This window comes from Numida meleagris, chromosome 2 (assembly GCF_002078875.1).
Source record: "Numida meleagris isolate 19003 breed g44 Domestic line chromosome 2, NumMel1.0, whole genome shotgun sequence".
Taxonomy (NCBI): domain Eukaryota; kingdom Metazoa; phylum Chordata; class Aves; order Galliformes; family Numididae; genus Numida; species Numida meleagris.
In genome coordinates this window covers 77,647,386-77,668,458 of record NC_034410.1, presented here as the reverse complement: position 1 = coordinate 77,668,458, position 21,073 = coordinate 77,647,386, and the positions used below count along the sequence as shown (strand labels likewise).

General features: G+C 41.7%; 1 protein-coding gene across 2 annotated transcripts in view; it reads left to right on the top strand.

Annotated features, from left to right (window-relative positions):
• Positions 11,903-21,073, top strand: part of ADCY2 (adenylate cyclase 2) — a 213,148-nt gene continuing 203,977 nt past the window's right edge. Inside the window, exon 1 of one of the 2 annotated variants that reach the window (XR_002435543.1) lies at positions 11,903-12,241. Coding sequence is in view for 1 of the 2 variants with exons in the window: in XM_021388084.1 (XP_021243759.1) it covers positions 12,017-12,241 (225 nt within the window). In the remaining variant the exon portion in view is untranslated. The remainder of the gene's footprint in view (positions 12,242-21,073) is intronic. The other variant, XM_021388084.1, reaches the window with a different exon arrangement.

The window sequence follows — 21,073 nt, the reverse complement described above, 5'->3', positions numbered from 1 at the left end:
TGAAAAGGACCTCAAAGATCATCGAGTCTCAACCCCCCTGCCAAATGCAGGGTTGCCAACCACTAGACCAGGCTGCCCATGTCCAGTGGCCACGTCCAGTCTGGCCTTGAATGCCTCCAGGGACGGGGCGTCCACAACCTCCCTGGGCAACCTGTTCCAGTGCGTCACCACCCTCTGTGTGAAAAACTTCCTCCTAATAATCTAACCTAAATCTCCCCTGTCTCAGCTTAAAACCATTCCCCCTTGTCCTATCGCTATCCACCCTCACAAACAATCGATCCCCCTCCTGTTCATACGCTCCCTTCAAGTATTGGAAGGCCACAATGAGGTCTCCCCGGAGCCTTCTCTTCTCCAAACTAAACAAGCCCAGTTCCCTCAACCTTTGCTCATAGGAGAGGTGCTCCAGCCCTCTGAATGTCTCAGGTGTCTTGAAAATGGCCAGTTTTTGTTTTTGCTTTTTATCTACTTCACTATGAAGGAGCTCTCTGAAGTACTCTCTTAATTGTTTTATAATTGTATATAGTTTGTAACACAACAATTTCTAGTTATGTTCTGTATTAGAGTACCTTATAATTCTTACTCTTTCTTCTATAAATTGATAACTTTCCAAAATACTTCTACACTCCTGCCACAGCTGTCTTTGAGTACTCTCCACCAAGTCACGTAATTATTCTGTTTTATTCCTTTATCAGACTATTGCCCTTTTTTTTTGACTTTGCTGCTCAACACAAGACTGATGCTGGGTCTACCTGTTTCTCACTTCTGCAGCTCTTTCTACCCTATCTTTAAAAGTAATTGTGACTTCCTCTATAAGTTCTACTTCCTTTCCAAAGACTCAGATTTATTTTCAACTAGTACTTGATATAGACCTATCCGGATTTTGTATCCTTAAAATATTTCTGTAACACACTTATGTAGTTCCTTTGGTTACCTTTAGCTGCCTCTGAATTTTACACACTGCACTGTCTTGAATCAATAAGTAAATGATCAGTATATGACCAGTCTGAACACTCCACTGTTGGATAATCAGACGCTTATAGATGTTCTAATAATAAAATGCATTGCTAATGAAACACATGTGATTGGTATCACAAAGCCTTTACTTTTTCAGTATCATAAGAAAGTGTTTTGTTTTCTTTTATTTTGCTTTTCTTTTTTCCAGACAGAGACCTTGATGGAAAATTCATTCAACTCCATATAACAGCTAGGAGCTTAAAATGAAAATCATTGGTGGTAAAATACTGGGATAACACAATAGTAATAAGACATGCTACAATTATGACTAAGATTTCTCTCTTTCCTGCAAGTATAAAAAATAAATAATAAAATAGTCCACTCTGTCTTGGAAATATTTCTGCCTATTGTCATGGTTTTATGATTTTCGGTTATTGGTATTCCACATCATAACATCATGTAGTGGATGTACCTGGTTCTCAGAAGAGAAGGACTACTACATTCCCCACGGTACTTTGCTCCTCTGTTACCATTTTCCAGCCAGAGGGAAAAGATAAAAGCTCGCAGTATAAAAACTTGCAGATCACGAGACCTCGTCCCTTTTTCCGCCGTCTCTCGTCTTGGCAGCACCTCGCTCTCCAGCCGTCTTATCGTCGGTAGTAGAGTAAGGCCTACCTTGATTTTGGGACATTCTCTCTCTCTGTGTTGGATTTATCAGCTTAAATTGTAATTATATTGTATTATAGTGTATTGTTTTGCATTCCGATATTTTATTTAGTAAATTAGTTTGTTTCTCCTCAGATTGTTGCCGCTGTTCTTTGCTCTCAGGGCCCTCTCCTTACCCTTTTCCCCTTTCCCCTTTTCCCGGGACGTGGGCCCTTGGGTCCCCCGTCCCCTTTGTCACGGAATCGGGCCTAACGCCCGTAAACCGTTGACACCTATGATAGGGCTTGATATGTAAGGTTAGAGAAGGCATATAAGAACAGGGCATGTATAGAATTATACTCCCACCAGTGTAACTACTTATTTTCCACAGACCAACATGCTTGGATTTTCCTGAAATAGCTTTTATTTCCTGATTATTGTGTTTAATAGCCCTTAATTAACTAATTCTTTGATTTTGTTTTTCTAGACCAATTTTAACGCATTTATACTTGGTTTCCGTGACAGTGACTAGCAGTGAACACCACAATTTAGTTATGTTGTGGATATTTTTTTTTGTTCTAAAAAGAAGTGCTTTGCCTTAAGCTTGCTGTATGATAGTTTATCAGGTGTCTGTTAGTTTTTGCATTGCAGAAAATAATGAATGGCTATTTTCTATTTGCTGCCTGTATAGCTCTCATATTTCATAAGTCTCAATCAGAATTGAAAGAAATGTCTTCTTTTGAATAGAGTCCTGCTCCTTTAAATCTCTCCTCCATCATCACTCTTTTCCATACATTCTCATGCTCAGTGCTTTTTTACTTTATGTTTTTTTTGGAGATGGGAAATATGTCAAGTAATGAAAATGTGAGACGGGGATGCACAGACATATACAGTAACATAATGGCTAGATGGTGATAGGTATTTTTGTTTGTTTTCTTTTCTTTTTCTTCCTCTGTGTATTATCTTCAATTACTTTATGCATAGGAGTATGCAATTTCTTGGTTCAGTAGTCTTTGGTTCTACCCTAAAAGTGAATGTGAGGTAGTGCACAAATACTCTATTAGAATAATGTTGTGATAACTATTACATATAATTTACTGTAGTAGGCAATAATGTGATCCCAATAATCCAATGTTCATGTAATTAGCATGACTATGAGCAATTCATTACGTGGTTGTTTCAAGCTAGCATGGGTGTTTTCTCAGTAATGATGTAAATAACTCAGATGACCAATAATCATGCATCTGAGAGGCATGAGACTGACAGCATTGGTAGAAAATTCACAATGAAATTTGTTCTCTATTTAAACTAGAAGATTCATTCAATTGATGCTTTCTGGAATAGAAAAGCACTTTGTTATGCTAAGTGTTTGCTGAAAAACCCCATGGAAAATGTTTTAACTTCATATAAATAGGAAATAATGTGTATTATTGCACTATTTTTCTTTTTTTAGTGATCTTGAAGTATTTCAGAAACTTGGGATTTTTTTCATAACTAGTTGAGGTAAAATGAAAGTGTTATTTAGTAAGCATACCTCCTATGACTCAAAAACAAAAAAAAGCAAAACAAAATGAAAACACTACCCAAATTTAAAACTGATTGGAAATATTTGGATTAGTAAACCAGTTTTTTTCTAATGGTACCATAATGATAAAATCAGTTAGGATACATATGAAGATCCAACTGGCTTTAAGATCACATGGTTTGTTACCTGATATCCACTACTAAGAGCTTTTGGTCTTGTTTTAATTATGACGCACAATTAGAAGTGATAGATTGTAGGAAGGACGCTTGATTATATTTACAGTGCCAAGGTGGCTGATATGCCAAAGGGTCATGCTGCAATTCAGACAATCTCACTAGGATCAGGAATTTCATTAAGTTTAGCAGAGACATACAGGGTCCTGGATCTGGGATGGACTTAATCCCATACACCAGTACCTGCTGGTAGCTGGCTGGCTGGAAAATAAATTGGTAGAAAAGCAGGTCCCGGTGGACAAGTTGAACATAGCATCAATGAGCCTTGTGGCAAAGCTGGCCAGAGTGTTGCCAGCAGGCTCAGGGAGATGATTCTTGCCCTCTACTCAGTGCTGATGAGATCCCATCTGAACGTTGTCTCCATTTGAGGACTTCTTAGCACAACAGGGACATGGACATACTGGAGCAAGTCCAACATGAGGCCGTGAAGTTGATTAAGTTACTGGAGGACCTGTTACATGAGGAAAGATCAAGAAAGCTGGGGTTGTTTGGCCTCCAGAAGATTAAAGGGAGATCTTAACAGTGTGTATACCTGATTGGTGCGGGGAGCAGAGAAGATGGAGACAGACTCTTCTCGGTGTTGTTCAGTGAAGGGGAAAGCAGCAGCAGCAGGCACCAAATATAAAATGATGATAGCAAATTCTTTTCAGAAGAAGTTTTACTGTAGGGATGACTGACCACTGACAGAATCTCCAGAATAACTGTGGAATCTTCTTCCTTGGAGGTGTTCAAAATTCAACTGAAGATGGTTCTGAGCAACCTGCTCTAGTAGACCCTACTCTCAAAAAATGGAAACATTTACATGAAGACTCTTTATGATGAGGTGGTCTTCAAATACCTATCTGAAATGTTAATGTAGAAGTTGTCTATAAGCTTCTGTTCCAAACATGCTTCAACAGTGCTTGAATTTCTATCAGTAGATTTGAAGAAAACTTTTGCAGCTAGAATATATATATTTTAATTAATATCAATGCCTTTTCTCTAAAAATAAATTAGCTAATTCTCACATTGTCTAGAGGAGCATTTCCAAATGTCAAGTAGGCCTCACTAACAAGGGGAAGGGCTGGGCTGGGTTTGCCAGCTACATTTGCTCTGTAGTTCTCCTTCCCTTAGCTGTAGCTGCAGTAGGATTCAGCTTTGCTTTCAATCCACAGGCACTATGTTTAAAGTGTGACGCAGAGCCAGGACCTGACTCAGCTCACACACCCAGTCTCCGTTCACAAAACCATGCCAGGCTCCGAGCTCCAACACCCCTGTCTGTCACTCATCCAGAATCACTGGATTTCATGACCAGAGAGATCTCTTGTCCTTGGTAGTGGTTCAGTCCCTCCTGCCTTGGTTCAGAAGCAACACTTGATCCAAAATCTTGGGAACCTTTGCTCTTGGCAGAATTCCCCAAACTGGGATCCTGGATCATTACCAATTCTTACAACTTTCTGCTGTCAGCTGGGCACTCCTATCAAGTATGTAACAGAAACCATTACCACTTACTGCTTCACATGAGTCAGGAAACCCGCTTTGTGGAACACATTTTATTAAGGTCACTTGAGTATTTCAGCAGAGGTCTGTTTGAGAGGAAGCAACGCCAACTCCAGCTCTGAATGGAACAGGCAGTGTTAATCAAAATGTGCTGAAGATGTGCCAGAGGGGAATGAGAAGATGAAATGAAGGACCACTGCAAGAGCAGCAGTGCTTCCATGTTTGCCAGTATAGATCTGGCAAACAGGTAAAAAGTATGGACAAGCTTACCTAAGGTCCAAATCTAGAGTAATGTTCAACTTTTTTGTAGTTTTGTGCTTAAGTCAGTTCAAGCAAGGCAAAACCAGTTTAAATACTAACTTGTTGATAACATTTCCTAGAGTATTCTGTCCTCAGTTCAAGCAAAATAGTAACTGATGACCACTACATACGAGTAGCCAGATACCTATAAAAACATGTGCCCAGACTGACTTTCTTGAAGCCAAGAATACTAGAAAACTAACAATAAGAAGTGTTTCATTTATGAAAAATCCTATCTGTTCAGAACCTTATTTCACCAATTAATTCTGAGTTTTTAAAAAGTCTCACAGAAGTCTTGAAAGTAGCATATATATTCTTCTGGTTATTTCTAAGTATTTTCAGAACTGAGATCATATCTTGACTTTTGAAAGATTAACTTCCACAGTCATTTGCAGTTCCTGTTAACTTCCTTTAAGATAACTGTGACAGTTACTGAGGGGAAAAAAACAAACCATGACAGAAGTTTCTAAAAGCAGATATTTAGATAAATATGAACACGAATTTCTTAGATATGACTGCAGCCACACATATTTATTTACTCTAACAAATCATTTTATCTTTAGATTTATATGTTTCTGTCCAGTAGTAAGGGTTAATTAGATTAACCTGTTAAACATATGTATTGGACAGATTTGATTATTGCAATAACTTTTAAGGGCTGGGTAGTTACAGAGTTCCTTTAGATGCACTTTTTATTACTTTCAGTGGATTTTGCAGGTGGAGAATATCACAATAAAGTGTCTACAAACAAAATAGTGTTACCATATAGATGTCTTCCTTTTTTTTTTTTTTTTTTTTCAGAGTGAATATGCAGATTGCAATGTATGAGTTAAGTAGTCTTTGAGTAAGTGGTCTTGCACTGTATCAAATAAGAACTTGATATCTTTTCTTTTATGAATTAAAATGACCAGGTACACTCTTCGCTGTAGCAAAGAATGAGATTAAAGAACCATCTAGTCTAATATCCTACTTCTTTAAAAAAAAAAAGAAAGAAAGCTTACCCCTCCAAAAGCCACATTATGATCTAGTGGAAGATGTAGGAAACTCATTGTATATATATAATGTATGTTTCATATTTTTGTCTCATCTCTGTGTCTACTGCCTTGCATTGACATTAGTCATGAAACAATAGGATCAATATTTCTCACAACATATGTTGTTATTGGTGATTATCAGATGTATTTTGACAACCATTTAAAAACAAATCCATTCCATCACCCTGTTAAATTCTTGTTCCTAAAAGCCTCCTGTGACAGTGCTCGTAGATTAGCTAGAGGCTGTGTGAAAGAACGTCTCACTTACTATGAATTTCATTCAGTTTATTGTAATTTTATAATTTTATTTTTTTCAAGATAAAATGTAAGATTCTAAGCAGTCATTCTGAAGTATTCATGATGCATGCTATGTGCAGTTACTGTGTTCCCTCTTATGTGTTTCATCTTACTGTGGACTAAAGTCCTAAATACTTTCTAAGTAGAGGAAACTTCCTTGTATTGGATTACTTGTGTTCTGAAGAATCTGTCTCCAGTGCTGCAATATTCTTTATGAAGTAAGTAGAGTAACGTAGCTCAAGACGAAGCTGTATGACTAAACAATAAAAGGCATTATTGTATTTTCTGAATTATTCATCACCTATTCTTTATGCATTCTAATGCTGTTAGAGTGTTTGGACTGTTATTGTATATTGAACATGTCTTTCCTGACCTGCCTAAAGTATTGAATTTATCCAGCTGGAATTTTATAAGCTACTTCAGCACTTCTAAATTTCTCAAGAGTGTCATTCCTTTCCTCCCTCCGTCCCTGGATCTCCTACCTGAAAGCAGAATGTTATCTGGGCAAGTAGATGGCTTCCTAAAGAACACTACTACGTTTGCACAAATGTTCACACGCAAACTGTCCCAATATGAAGGAAAGATTAGGAAGCGTATAATGGGAGGCCAATGTCTTGAAAGTGGAAAAGGTTCATAATTTGGAAAGTAAGTCAAATTGTGAGTATAACAAACAGCATGATCAAAATAAGAAGGGGCAAGTTACAAGAAATATAGCTAGAATGTGCTTATGGATAATTTTATATTCACCACCTTCTTCTTGGAATATACTGTGGAATTAGCTGACCCACTATTAATCTAACAGCTGAGACTAAAACATCTAAAATACTAATCTACTTTTTGCTCCAATCTTGAATAAAAATGTTACCTATGGTTAGATGACCAATGTAGGTATTATCTGTAATGAAATGGGGAAGCTCAGAGTCTTCTGTGGTATTTTCTGATCATTTGGATCTCAAGAAGTTTCTTCAATAACTTCAGACCTTATTACACATTACTCTTTAAAGTGTATGGAGAATGAGTGAGGACCAAAGTTAGATACTAGATGTAAAGAGAAGGAAGGAGAAAACTAGAACACAAAGAATTACAGATCAGCCAGACTGTAATTTATAGCAATGTTGAACAACTCAAACCATTCTTTATAAAAAGTGAATTTCACCAGGTTCCAGATGTGTGAAATCAAATATATTTCTGTAGCAAATTCTGACATCATTTTTTGAAGAGTAAGACACAGCTGCTGTTATAATGCTAGGGAGATCAAGTCCTAATAACCAAACTCAATAAAATCAATCCAGAAGAAAAATCCAGTAAAAAATAGCAGTCTTCAATATTAATCAGTAAGAAAAAATTGTGTACCTTTGATGGAGAAGTTAATGTTGTCAGGTAATTGTCCAATGCTGATTTAACGTTCCTCAGCCTATGAGTTGCGAGGTCGTAAGGAGAGCCAGGCTCCTTGCACCGAATTTAAGCCTAGAGCTTTGGATATGCCAGATGTGTTGAGGCACAATTGTCATCTCTGTCATAGCAGGGATGGCTCAAGGGCTGGTGTTTCCAGGGTGACGCAGGGCTTGTTGACCTGTCTTTGGCCATGCTGCCACAGACAACTTCTGGAAGCATAGGCTGGCCAAGAGCTATGTGTCATCCTGTTGGCAGGGCCTCTTGTAAGGTGCTCATGTGGAAGAAGACCCTAGGGATGAGAAAAGGAAGGAAGGAAGGGGGTGATGCAGGCTTATAAAGTTTTAATTGAGCCCTGGTGGCAAAGGAAGATATGCAGGCAACAGGAGTGTCTCCTGCATCTCATGTTCCTATTTTGCTCTCTCCCTAAGACCTATCACAGATCCCTTGACACCAGTAACAAGCTGCGATATCACAGTCACTGAGTTGTTGGAGCTGGAAGGGAGTTCTGGAGATGGTCTGGATGGAAGTTCTCTAGGATAATCTGCTGCTGCAAAGAGTGCTGCCTCTGGCACGTGGTTGCTTAGACAAGCAGCTGTGGACCTCAAGATTTTGTCCTGTGTTGCTCTGCTTTTACAAAGGGGTACAGTGGATGCTTAGACACCAGCTGCTCAAAAAACAAAATCTTCAATGTTGTTGGAGTCCCAGGAATACACAGTGGATAGTTTTTGACAATGCTATGTACTAGCTTTGCTGTTTTACCCTTTTGGAGAAATAAGGGGGGAACACAGTGCAATACAGTGCTTCAGCTATTTTCTCAAAGTCATTTGCTCTCTAACCCTGGACTTCTAAATTCACTGCACCTTCCTTTTCCCTGAGGCACATCCACTTTCAGTGAGAGCCCGGTAATCATGCAGATTGTAGGCTACCTAGGGAAATTGGTCTCTAAAAACATATGGCATTTCAACTTCAACAATGTCAGAATTACCATTAGACTGTAATGATGTTCATTTAATTAAATGCAACCTGAAAAAAAAATAAAGTATGTAATTTAAAAAGTAGAGCATTCAAATTAGAAGGTTGATTTCTGTGTGGATTTAGGTAATATAACATTTTTAATTACATTGCTGATGTATAGAATGCTGCAGTCATTAATTACGTAACAATATGGCAGAGAACCCTTTTCTCTAACTATAGGTATGCTCTAAGGATTATTAGGAGTTCTAGATATTAATGCATGTGATCCCAGCTGGAGTTTGAAGAATGAACTGAAAGATGCAGGTTTCAAGCATAGGGAGGGAAGGTAGGTGTGTGGGTCCATCAGGTGGAACAGAAGATGGAGTCAAATGCAAAGTAACTCAGTGCTTCCTCTAGCGCAGCTGTTGAAGCACCTGATGTTAAGTCTTTCAAAAGACAGATTTATGCTGAACTCATTTTTCTGAAAAGGCACAAGATAGCACTAAGAAACCTTTGGGTTAATTAAGTTTTTTGCTGTGGAATTATAATTTTATTTCCTGAGAAATTGCATGAGACAAATATAATGAGAAATTAGTTGTTGCAGGCATGAGATATTACTAAAGAAAAACCCACCAAATCAAATGACATAATCATCATAGTAAACTCTTTGGAAAGGCTTTTTCTGTTTGAGTTCAGAGAAGTGGAAAGTAGTGGAAAGCTATTAGAGCAGAATCAACTTGAGGAAGAAAGACAAGCAGTACTATCATTTGTATGAGCATACTGTGTAAGCCTTAAATACTTTTCTGGAGATGGTTGTTGTACACATGGAAAAGAGAAAATGTTTTATTTTTCCTGTTCTGATTTTTTACACTTTTGTGAGTCTGTGCAAAATCATGTAATTATTCTTGTATTTAAAATAAGTACATGTGATATTGGTCTTCCCACCCTTGAGAGATTGACAGTCAGATGCCTTAAAATCCCAAATATTGTGATCTGCTTTTAAAAGAAGTTTTATGTTGTGATTTTGGTTTGTCTTTTGATACATATTTTTTAACCTCCCCTTGCTTATCCCACTAGATGTGTGTATGTGACAGTGAGGGTGGCCAACTCCACAATTTTGAAGTGACTGCAAGTAAAGCTTTTTCATGTTGCAAAAATTCTCACACCCACCTCTACTAACTCCTTCCCAGCAATTAATTCTGCCAGAATGTTCTCCGCACATAAATTTGTGTTCATCCTTCAATCTTATCACTGCTGCTCTTGAGAGTTGTTCCCCCTCTTTCCCAGCACAGTGGGCGCAGTTGGAACTTCTTTACACTTCTTCCTCAACTGTGCCTGCTGCCCAGCTGTGCATCTCCGATGAAGAGCTCCTTGGCTTTTGCTCTCCTTCCTTCCAGCAGCTGGAGGGAATGGGATGAAGAAGGTCAGACCTCATCCTTGTTTCAAACCCCAGGAATCTAGGAACTGTCTCAAACAGGGTTTCAGAGCTATAAATAGTATAGATTTCTCTATTTTCTTACAGTGCTACTTGATGTACCACTTCTTCCATGTAAAGATGAGAACATGGCAGAGGGGGAAGGCAGCATCAGGTCTTAATGGGGAAATTTCAGTCCATATCATTCTAGCTACCTACCTTCTCTCCTACCTGGCTTTTGGTCAGCCACAGTTAGCTCTAAATCTCTCATCTATGACCACTGATAATAGCCCCAGTTTTACACTTTTAGTTGTATTATAGCACTCCATGTCCCTCTTGCTGCTGGCTTTTACTCCAGTCACCAGGAGCCACCCTTGTGGCACTGGGACCCAGTAGTGTCCCTGAAGCATTATTGGTGTCCTCCTCTCACTGGTGAGCTGAGGCAGCCCTGTATCCCGTGGGAGTTACGAGCTGTGGCAAAGCAATGGCAGGTGGGTTAGAGAGGGCAGGGATGGATTTGTAATTACCTGAGTCAGCAGTGTGCTCTTGCAACCTGGCATGCCAATGGTATCCCGGGTTGCATCAAAAGAGAGGTGGCCAGCAGGGAGAGGGAGGTGATTGTCCCCCTCTATTCTGCCCTTGTGAGGTCCCATCTGGAGCACTGTGTCCAAGCCTGGGCCCCCCAGCATGGAAAGGATGCAGAACTGTTGGATCGTGTCCAGAGGGGTGCCATGAAGATGATCAAAAGGATGGAGCACCTCTCCTATGAAGTTAGGCTGTGGGAGTTGGGCTTGTTCAGCATGGAGAAGAGAAAGCAGTAGGGAGACCTCGTTATGACCTCCCAACATCTAAAAGGAGCTTATAAGCAGGAGGGAAAACAGTTTTGTACATGGATAGTGCTAGGACAATGGGGAATGGTTTTAAACTAAAAGAGGGGAGATTTAGATTAGATGTCGGAGAAATTTTTCACTGAGAGGGTGGTGAGGTGCTGGAACAGGTTGGCCAGAGAGGTTGTGGATGACTTACCCTGGAGGCACTCAAGGCCAAGTTGGATGGGGCCCTAGGTAGCCTGATCCAGCTGGCAGCAGCCCTGTCCACGGCAAGGGGTTGGAACTGGGTGGGCTTTAAGGTCCCTTCAAACCCAAGCTGCTCTGTGATGATTTGTGCTATGGATAGGGGTGTTCAGTGAGGTAGTGGGCTGGGGAAACAGAACTGCTTCTGTGTGAGTGCAAAACTTTTGCTGGTAAATGCTGTGCACGATGGATATGAAACTTTGGTGACAATACTGCAGTTTGTTCTGAGTGCCTGCTTTGTTAGGAGTAACCAAGTCCCTCAGAACAAGGAAAGGGGCTGCACTGAAAGCCGGGAAAAACGTGCTTTGTTGCTCCAATGTCGAATTTTGACAAAAATCGAGGCACGGTTTTAAACCAGACATTCATCCGTGTGGAAAGGGATCTCGTGGAACAGCCCTCGGCCGGCAGGAACCGCTCCAGAGAACCTTTCCCGGGCATCTCCCGTCGCGCTGAGGGGACACGAGGGCAGGGCGCCCCCCCAGCCCGGAGCTGCGGGCGCGGTATGTGCGCGGGGAGGCGCTTCCTGGCGGCGCCCAGCCCCGGGCCGGCAGCGCGGGGCCGCGGCCGCCCTCCCTCCCACCCGCCCGCCGCACCATGCCGCCGCGGCTCCTCCTCTCCGCCTGCCGCGCGGGAGCGCGCCCCGCTCCCCTCCCCGGCTGCCTGCAGCAGCGGCGGCGCTGAGGGAGTTGCGCGGGCTCTGCCCGGCGCCTCCGATGTGGCGAGAAGCGATGATGGGGAGGAGGAGACGCCGCTACCTGCTGGAGCGGGCAGAGCAGGCGGGCGGCTGCGGGGCGGGCGGCGAGCAGTCCCGCTCCCGGGACTGGCTCTACGAGTCCTACTATTGCATGAGCCAGCAGCACCCGCTCATCGTCTTCCTACTCCTCATCGTGATGGGCGCCTGCCTGGCCCTGCTCGCCGTCTTCTTCGCCTCCGGGCTGGTAAGGGACGCACCGGGTGCCGGGGACGGGACGGAGCGCGGAGCCGCTGCGGAGCGAAGTTGGCGGCGGCGGCGGGGACCCCCCGGGCAAAGTTGGGCGCCCGCTGCGCGCGGGCGGGGCTGGAGGCGAAAGGAGCCGGAGGGGAGCGGCGGGCGCTCCGAGTTTAATTCGCTTAATTCGCCGGCTCTGCTTCCTTCCAGCTGGCTGAGCGGCCAGCTGACCTTCTGGTTTTGCTGGTGGGGTTTAAACCTTCTCCCCAAAATACAGGTAGTCGCATTTAGACGGCAAGTAGGCAGCTGGTCGTTCTCTTCTTATTACCCCACCCCCAGCGATACAGTTCTCCAGCGTTTGACCCGTTTTCTCGAGGGAGCCTTCGCTGCTCGGGGAGGCGAAGTTGGCTCTGCGCGGTGCCGCCCGCGAAGGCTCCCGGCCCCGGGAAGGAGCGCGTCGCGGCGCCGCTGACAGCCGGCATCGCGGCTCTCGCCCTGCCAGCCGGGCCGCTCTGCCCTTGTGCCGAGCGCGAGGGAGAGGCTGCAGAGGGCAGTAACATTCTTGCTCCTTACGGAGTTTTGCTGCCGGTAGTGATTAGAGGCTGCTTGCACGGCTGTCGGCTTCGGAAGTAATGAAGGGAGATTTGAGGGGTTTCGGGTGTTCTTTTCTCTTGCTCCTTTTTAGATATTTGGTCTTCTGGAGAGCTTGACGTTCACTGAATGTAGCTAACGGTCTCTAGGAGGGAGGACAAGTAGGTCAGGTGTAGCCTGCTGCCTCTCCTAGAGGCATTGCACATAACACTGCTTGAACAGGCAGAGAACCCTGCTTTCCTGCTTGTTGTGATCAAACTTTTGTCTTGAAACCTGCAGAAGTGGCTGCAGGACTTGCTACACTTAGTGTTAATTGCCGGCTTATTTCCTCTAGGTATTTGTCTTAATGTTTTCAGTGCTTTTTTTTTTTTTCTTTATAAGTGCTATTCCTACTAAGTGCAGAACAGGTGTAAAACAACTCAGGTGAAGCCAGTAATAATGGTGGTGGCTCATAATTCAGTTGCCTAATGCCTAGATGTTTCAACTGTGGAGAGCTGTGTACCCAAATGCAAATTAAACAGCATTTAATTAAAGTACATTGACGTGGGGACTTATCCATCAGGGCTGGAGGGACCAAGGATTGCAGTGGGAGCACATCCAGGCTCAGGCATGGGGAGGTGTGAGAGGTATTCAGTGCTACCTCCAGCCAAGGCAGTAGAACTTGGGCTTGACAGCTCTTAGCGCTGAATTTCATCCCTTTTGGTCATGGCACGACCCACAGCTTGCTCTTACAAGTTGCGCCTGTTTTTTTCATTATTCCATTTCTCAAGGTAAGTCATTCATAGTAACAGCGACGCTGGTTCAGAGGACTAACTGAAAGTTATGGAAACAAAACAAAGAGCTGACTGCATCTTGCCACGCACAATGCTACAGAAAGAGTGAATTTTGTAGTTCAGTCTGCATTTGGAATTCCAGACATACCGGAAAACGAAAAAAAAAAGCTTTTAGGACCTTTTTCCTGAGCCTTTATCTTCCTGTGGCTCGCGACTGTGAGGGTGAGTGGAGAGAGAGGTGGGGTTCGTCCTTAAAGTTTCCAGTCAGCGGATGAGAGCAACTTCAGGCGCAGAGAGAGATTGCCAGTGCCGACTTTCAGCCGCAGGATGTTGGGCAAAATCCCTTGGAGACCTGCCCAGATGTTCACCTAAAAGCATTTTATTGTAGTCAAGCTCTAGTTGCATTTGGGATTGGAAATATTTCTAAAGGCTTTAGTTCTGTTTCTCCTGCATCTGACTAAAGAACGCTCTTTTTGTACAGCTGTGGAACCTTGGTTGAGTTTTTGTGCCTGATAATGTGCAAGTGTCAAGCAGTTATGAGCAACTGAGCTAGGAGGGCCAGTATTGTCTTTACTTTGCCCGTCTTGTATGTATGTGGTTGCTTTGACAGAATATTTACTTCTGTAAAGGAGGCACAATAGAAATGAATGGGAATAATTCTGTGAAGGTCTGTGTCGTGCGTTTGAAGTTAAAGGAAATCTTTCTCAACAGTTGTTTCCTCTAGATTTCGAACAAAGCAGTGGAGATTTTACTGAAAATTACTTAAGCCTGTTGTGGAAACAAAATTCCAAAGTGACTCACTGTAACACTTGATTCATATTTCTCACTTTTATTTCAAAGCAGAGCTTAGGATGCAAAATGTGGGATTGGATGTTGTTAGGAAAAAATGGGTATGCATGAAAGATAAACCATTTTTATGTTCTAGGCTTTCTTATGAGAAGATGAACCCAATGGAAGTGAGAAGTTTTCCTTCCACTTAATTTTTAATTTGGTTGTTAAAATAGATCACAGTGAGATCTGACTTTTTTTTTTTTTTTTGAGGGGGGAGCAGTGTCTACTTAACTACTCCCATACAGAGCCAACCACACCGGGATGCGTTCCACTTATTCAGCTCTTTCAACCTGCCAGAATACCAGCTGTAGTCTTCCTGGTTTCAGATGAAAAATTTATAAAAAGCTGTCGCAAAATTACAGTAAACAAGATTACTTACAAAGTGTGCCTGGAAATCAGATTACTTTTCTTTCAGGCAGCGTACTGCTGTTGTCACTGAGACAGGTTTGTTGGGAGATTTTTAGTTGTGTTTGCTTCAGGAAAATAATGTGATTTTGACCTTTGGGATTAAGCACTCTATCTCCTCAAACACTCAATACAAGACTCCCAGAGTCTACCTGTAAGGTGACCATTCAAAGCGCGGAGCTTTGCATAATGTAATGATAGTATCAGCGTTTGAATTTCCTGTGTCAGAGTATCCCTCTGAATTTCTCTGTACCTGGCATGAATGGAAAACTGGCAAAATGAAATCAGGCTTCCATGTTTAGCTGCTTTAATCGATAGAGAGTAAATTATTTTCCCAAATCTGTGAATGCCTTCCAGTGCTTAGAAATGCCAGATGTCAGGTTCATTTTCTGTCTGGTTATTGTCTTGCTCTTTTAATAATATAATGTGTAGGGCAGAATCATTATTTTCCTCCCTCACCCCTTTTAGTATTGAAAACATCTCACTGTTTTTAGTGTTATCTAGAACAGCTATGTCTCTGGCCAAAACATATCTGTGATACCTGCAATTTATAGGAAAAAGATTAAACTGACTAATATTTTTTTAAATACCTAATGTAAAATATCAGCATATCTGAAATATCTGCTGTTGTGATGTTTTGTTTCTTATGCAGTTAAACAGAACTGACTGAAAACAGGGTTGATGCCCAAACTGTACAATTTATTAGAATGCTGTAACTTTCATGTATGTATTATGTATTTTCTAGACATAAAGACTGCAGTGTCCTGTAGATACAGGCTTCAATAAAAGCAGTCCAGTGGTATAGGAATCTTTTAGAGCTGGTAAGGACCTTGTGATGTCAGAGGAACGAGACTCAAGTCTGTTAACACTTTTCTTTCCTTTTTCCCAAAATTCAAGGGCCACCAATCTACTGTGAGAGATATATGTATGCTTTCTTTCAGTCTGGTCGGTGTTCTTTGCTCAAAGACTGCAGGCCTGATGTGCGAGGTTATGCTGTCAGTAGTTTGTACCCTTATCTGCCTCCAGAATTCTTGCTGCTACACATGACCCTGTGAAGCTCTTAAGATGTGGTTGCTGATGTGCTGATGTTTGTTGATATGGAGCTGGAAGGTATCTGTGGTCAAGTGGAGCATGTGTTTAGCAAAGAGTTCTTCCATGATGTGATGCTGGGATGTGTTCCCTCATCTCAGTGATGTGTGTGTTAGCTGTCTAATGGTTGTCACCGAGGTGGACTTATTGCCTGTCTTCCAAACCACTTGCACAAAAAGGAGAGGATCAGAAGAGTCCTGTAAGCATCTCAGGAGAGTGCTGTTTTTTTGGGCCTGTGATTAGAATGACAAGTGCTCCCTTCCTCTGATGAGTCTTACTTACCAGTTTGCCACGATCAGAATCTCATCTTGAAATAGAGGGGAAAAAGTCTTCAAGTCCATGTGGAAAACACAGCTTAAAATTGCGGAAAGGAGAGATGTGTTCATTCTCATCAATGTGTATCAAGTGATGAGGTGTCTGAGGATGGGCGTTTGCTGCGTGATTCTGGTAATGTCCTTGTCAGCACTTTGGATCTAAAAATTCATCCATCCACACCAACAGGTCACCACCGTGGTGCTGTGGTGATGTTGTATCCCTGTTAATGAAATGTCCTGTTATAACTAATTGTATAGAGTAATACAGCTGTGTTGTACGTTCACTTGTACTGCAAATTTCAGGAAATCTTTTAAAATCAGCCCTGTATGATTTATAGCACTTTTGGTTCGAGAGCAACAACTGTCTTCCCCAAATCCAAGAATGCTCAAGCCTTTGAAAGTGTTCCTTGGAATCCTTGCAGTCTGAAAGTGAGCCAAAGCATCTGCTATACTGTTTTCAAACTCCAGCATATCCATTCCTATAAAAAGAAAACTAAGGCACAGTAAAGGTAATGAAGGAGCAAAATCCTCATGAGTTGAAGATCAAGCTGAGGGGGGGCTGTTAGCGTGCTTGATTCTGTGGTTGTTGTGCCCACGAGGTATGCTATCTCATCTTCTCATCTTAAACTCATTCTGACAGATTAATGCCACTATCAAGATGAAGAAGAATTCAAAGCGAAAATTAGTTTATTTATAATGCCTTCTCTTTCCATAATTCTAGCTGTGAGCATGCAATTCTGCTTGAAAGTCTGCTATATATTGAACTGTTCTATAAGGGAATCCTGTCTTTCAGGATTTTTTTTTTCTTATCTTTAGGCACCATAAAATCACAATATATTTTTCCAGGTATCAGTGCTGGCTGTCTGATACAGTCTTGTGATTTGCCCACCCTGCCAGTTGTTTTCTCCAGTAATATCTTTGTTTGTGTGTGACTTTTCTAGCTAGTATTACCTCTTGAATCAGGCCCATAAAGGTTGATGCTTCCTCCTGTCTGAGGCAAGATTTACCTGGCTTTGTGTCTGGTTTAGTTCCTCAGTACTATATCAGCCCAGGCTCTTGTTTCATTTATTAATGACACTCCCAGTACATCTGTGGTTGCTTTTAATGCTGCTAAGAGCTTGTCTCATTTGCCAGTCCCTAACCAGCCATCCAGATAATGAGGTGCCTGTGGCAACTTCTCTTCACCTAGCTTTGTGTCATCCTTCATGCTGAATAGCCTGAACGCTGAGTAAGAACTGGGTAAAAATATGGGTGTGGCTACACTGGCACAATACTGAGTCTTGAACTGTAAGTTTACCAGATGAAAGTTTTGTGGATAATCTATCAATGGAAAGCTGACTTTAGGTCACCAACTGTGACTCAAGCCATGGATCCACGACTCCTAATCATTACTGCAGCTGACACAAGTGACAACAGATAAAATAACTACAGCTGCTGTTTACTGAGGTGCAATGGGAATAAGATAGGTGGTGTATGGGCTGTGATTTTCTGCAGTCTTTATCAGCATCGAGCCAGGTGTGTTGATTCACAAATCATCTATGGCAATTTCATGGTGGATTTGCCGTGAACCAGTGAATATCCTTCTGGTTATCTTGCTTAAAAATTTTAAAATTGGTTTCAAGTTCCTTGTCATGGATGAAGATATCTGACTCATTTGTAGGAGTCTTAAAACTCTCATCAAAAAGGTAAATTGGTTTCTTAGATTGAGCCTTCATGAAGTCTCTTAGATTAGACAAATTAGCTAGACCTCGCAGTTGCAATGTTTCTGCTGTGAATGAGAGAACTTCTTGTTATAATGATAGCAGTCACTGGACTCATGCAGATTGCATGGGGCATCACTCGAAGCTGATGGCAGCATGGACTTTTAATACAGGTAGAAGTAGTCTGCAAATCTCTGGAGTGGCTGGGCATGCTGGCATCGTGGGAACAAGCTGCAGCTGACCACCCTTAGTCTTTCATCCCATGCCTTAGTTCCCAGCAATAACCAGGTTGTGATCCCAAGCGCTGCCACAGCAGCTTCTATATATTTTGGTAAGAACTGAGTCAGCTTAAGCTGTATTGATACGTTAATAGGAGAATCTATCAATGGATCAAACTTCTTGAGGTTCTGGACCCTGACATTGGTGAGTCAGCTGAGTTATGTTCCCCTTTCCCTAACCTCTTTTTCTTGTATAATTCTCTCTTGATCCTCCTAAAAAGAACAGCCCTACACATTTTCTGCACCAGATCATTTATTTTTTAAATAAGTGATACCCAGACACTAAACCTCCTTTAGACTGTGCTGAGGAGTCAAGGAACCACTGAACTGTTTGTGTGTTTGGGTGGGGGGGGGGGGGGGGGCGCGAGGCAGTGTCTACACTTATGCTCCCTGCTGTCTCTTTCTCCAACCTGTATCGAAACATTTCCTTAGCCTCCCTTCTCTAACCGGAACTCTCTTGTTCTTAGTGATCTGTGCATGATATATATGCTGTTTCTGGTGAGAGCATGTTCCAGGCAGGCATTTGGGAGAAGCAGAGGAAGCAGCCCTCAGGTCTGCTGTCTCAGCATCTGCTCCTTCCACTATCCGTGGTCCTAGTTTTGAGGTTTGTTTGATCCAGAAGATGTGCCATGGAGTGCTGGAGCAATGGCTTCTGGTTACATGCTCAGGGTTTGATTGACAGGCATATGAGAGAGTGGAATATGTCCTTAGGGGAGTAAACTTCAAGAACTTTTTCTGTCGTAAAAATAGCTGTGTTTGGGAAGTAATTGCCCAACCTTTGGAAAAGCTTGAAAAGTAATTACACAATGACAGTTGTGACTTCTCAATATTAAAACTATTTTTCATGTGACCTTTTAATGCTGATATGTAAAATCTGTGGAATATTCTTACAAAATGTGCTTTTAAAAGACCCAGCAGAGAAATAAGCCTGAGCCTACCTTTATCTTTATTAAACAGACCTTTAAAATGTGCACTGTTTTCTCCTGTGTTGAAAATCATATGCTCCCTGGTTGAAATTCTGTGATCCTTACTTTTAAACAATTCCCATCTTGGCATTTGTTCTTGATTAAGGCCAGATTCTCAAGCTACTGATTTGGGAGTAAAGTGGGGAGGGCAAGCTACCCTTTAGCTCCAGTTTGACAGTGACTATCCAAATACATAGATGTCATTACTGAAAAGCTCAGAGGAGTGAACCAGTGTGCCAGTATTTCCAAGTTTGATGGGTCTACATGGATATGAGGAAGGGCATAGCTTAACTTACAGTATGTGCTACAGTGCAGTTAAGCTGGGAAAGGTGTCTTTGTGTCCTGTGAAGTAATGTACTACCCATAAAATTTAGTCAATGTAACTCTTTCAACTACGTTACATTTTGAATAAATTTCACAGTAAAACATACTTTTTTTTTTTTTAAACATTCACCTTCACCTATCCACATTTTTGGATTTTGCAGAAATAATAGCATCCATTGGAGAGTTCCTTTAACAAGGAACAATTAGGAACTCTCCTAATAAGGACCTTTCCTTTCCTTTTGATAAGAAGAGTAGTAAGGATTTTGAGAACATCTCAAAAGCTCTAAAGAAACTAAGTTACTAAACCACATTTATGGGGATGAATTCAGAATCAATGTGTGCAGAATAAAGCATGCAAGGGAGATACGTTGATCACTGCGCTTACTTTATAAATAGTCTGAGTGATGTGCATAGACACCAATTAGCCCTGGAGCCTGAAATAATTGCTTTCATCAAAATACAAACTTTTACTCACTTCGCTGCTTATTGCCTCAACCCTCTTCTGCAAGGTACACTTGAGGGAGTAAAACATAATTAACTGTCATTGCTCTCTGGGATGTGGCTTATCTTCTGTGCTTGCCGGAGTCATTGTGTAGGACAATTTTATAAGCACAGGCTGCAGCCACCAGTAATTGTGCCTTGTTTTTCACAGGCTAGTAAATGAGTTAGGGTGGAAAGCAACTTTTGATTATCCCCAGCCTGAGAGAAGACTGAGATGGTGCAAGGTGTCTGAAAGGCATGATGGTCTAGTTCAAGTTCCCTGGCCCCCTGGAGGCCATCTGAACCCCAGCTTATTAAATAAAAAGTTGTAAGCACTGGCAGATTGCTTATGATGTAGTTAACAGGATGAGAGGTTATGAATCAATGGAAACTAAAGAGAGAAAACTGCCAATGTGATAAGAGAGAATTAAAACAAAAAAAAAAAAAATAGGAAAAGCTGCTTACCATTGGGGTTGGATGCATGGGGTTTGTGCAGGGCATATTTATCTATGTAAAATACATAAGCACTGGACCCTGCTTCTGATAATTATGTTTCTGTTTGTGACAGGTGTCTATCTTGTATTCCAGACCATGTAGGAGAGGTCTTAGGCTTGTGGTATTCTCTGGCTATGTGTTTGTGTGCAGATTATTCAAGTGGTTGTCACTCCTTGACAGTCTGGATGGAGACTACCTTTAAAAATCAAAAGAGCTGTTTCAGTGGACAGCTGTGTTTGCTCCATACAGAGAAAAGATGAATTGAAAACAAATGTTACTCCAATATCTGTCCACTGTGCTGCAGCTTTGACCCTTGCAAAGGTATCTTTTTAGTTCTTTTGTGTTTGGAGTGGTGGCAGTGGGAGGACCAGAATTGTTTGTGGTATTCATGATACACTGAGGTAGCATTATGATGTTCTCACTTGTTTATTCTTCTACTAATGTTCTGGGGTTTGGGTTGCTTTTTAACTGCTAGTGAGCACTGAAGTGATGTTTTCATGGGCCTGCCTGTTAGAAGTGCCAAATATCTCAGTTTCTAAATAGTCAAACAAGAGCCTATTATCATGTTTACAGAATTATACTTGGGCACTTTTGGGT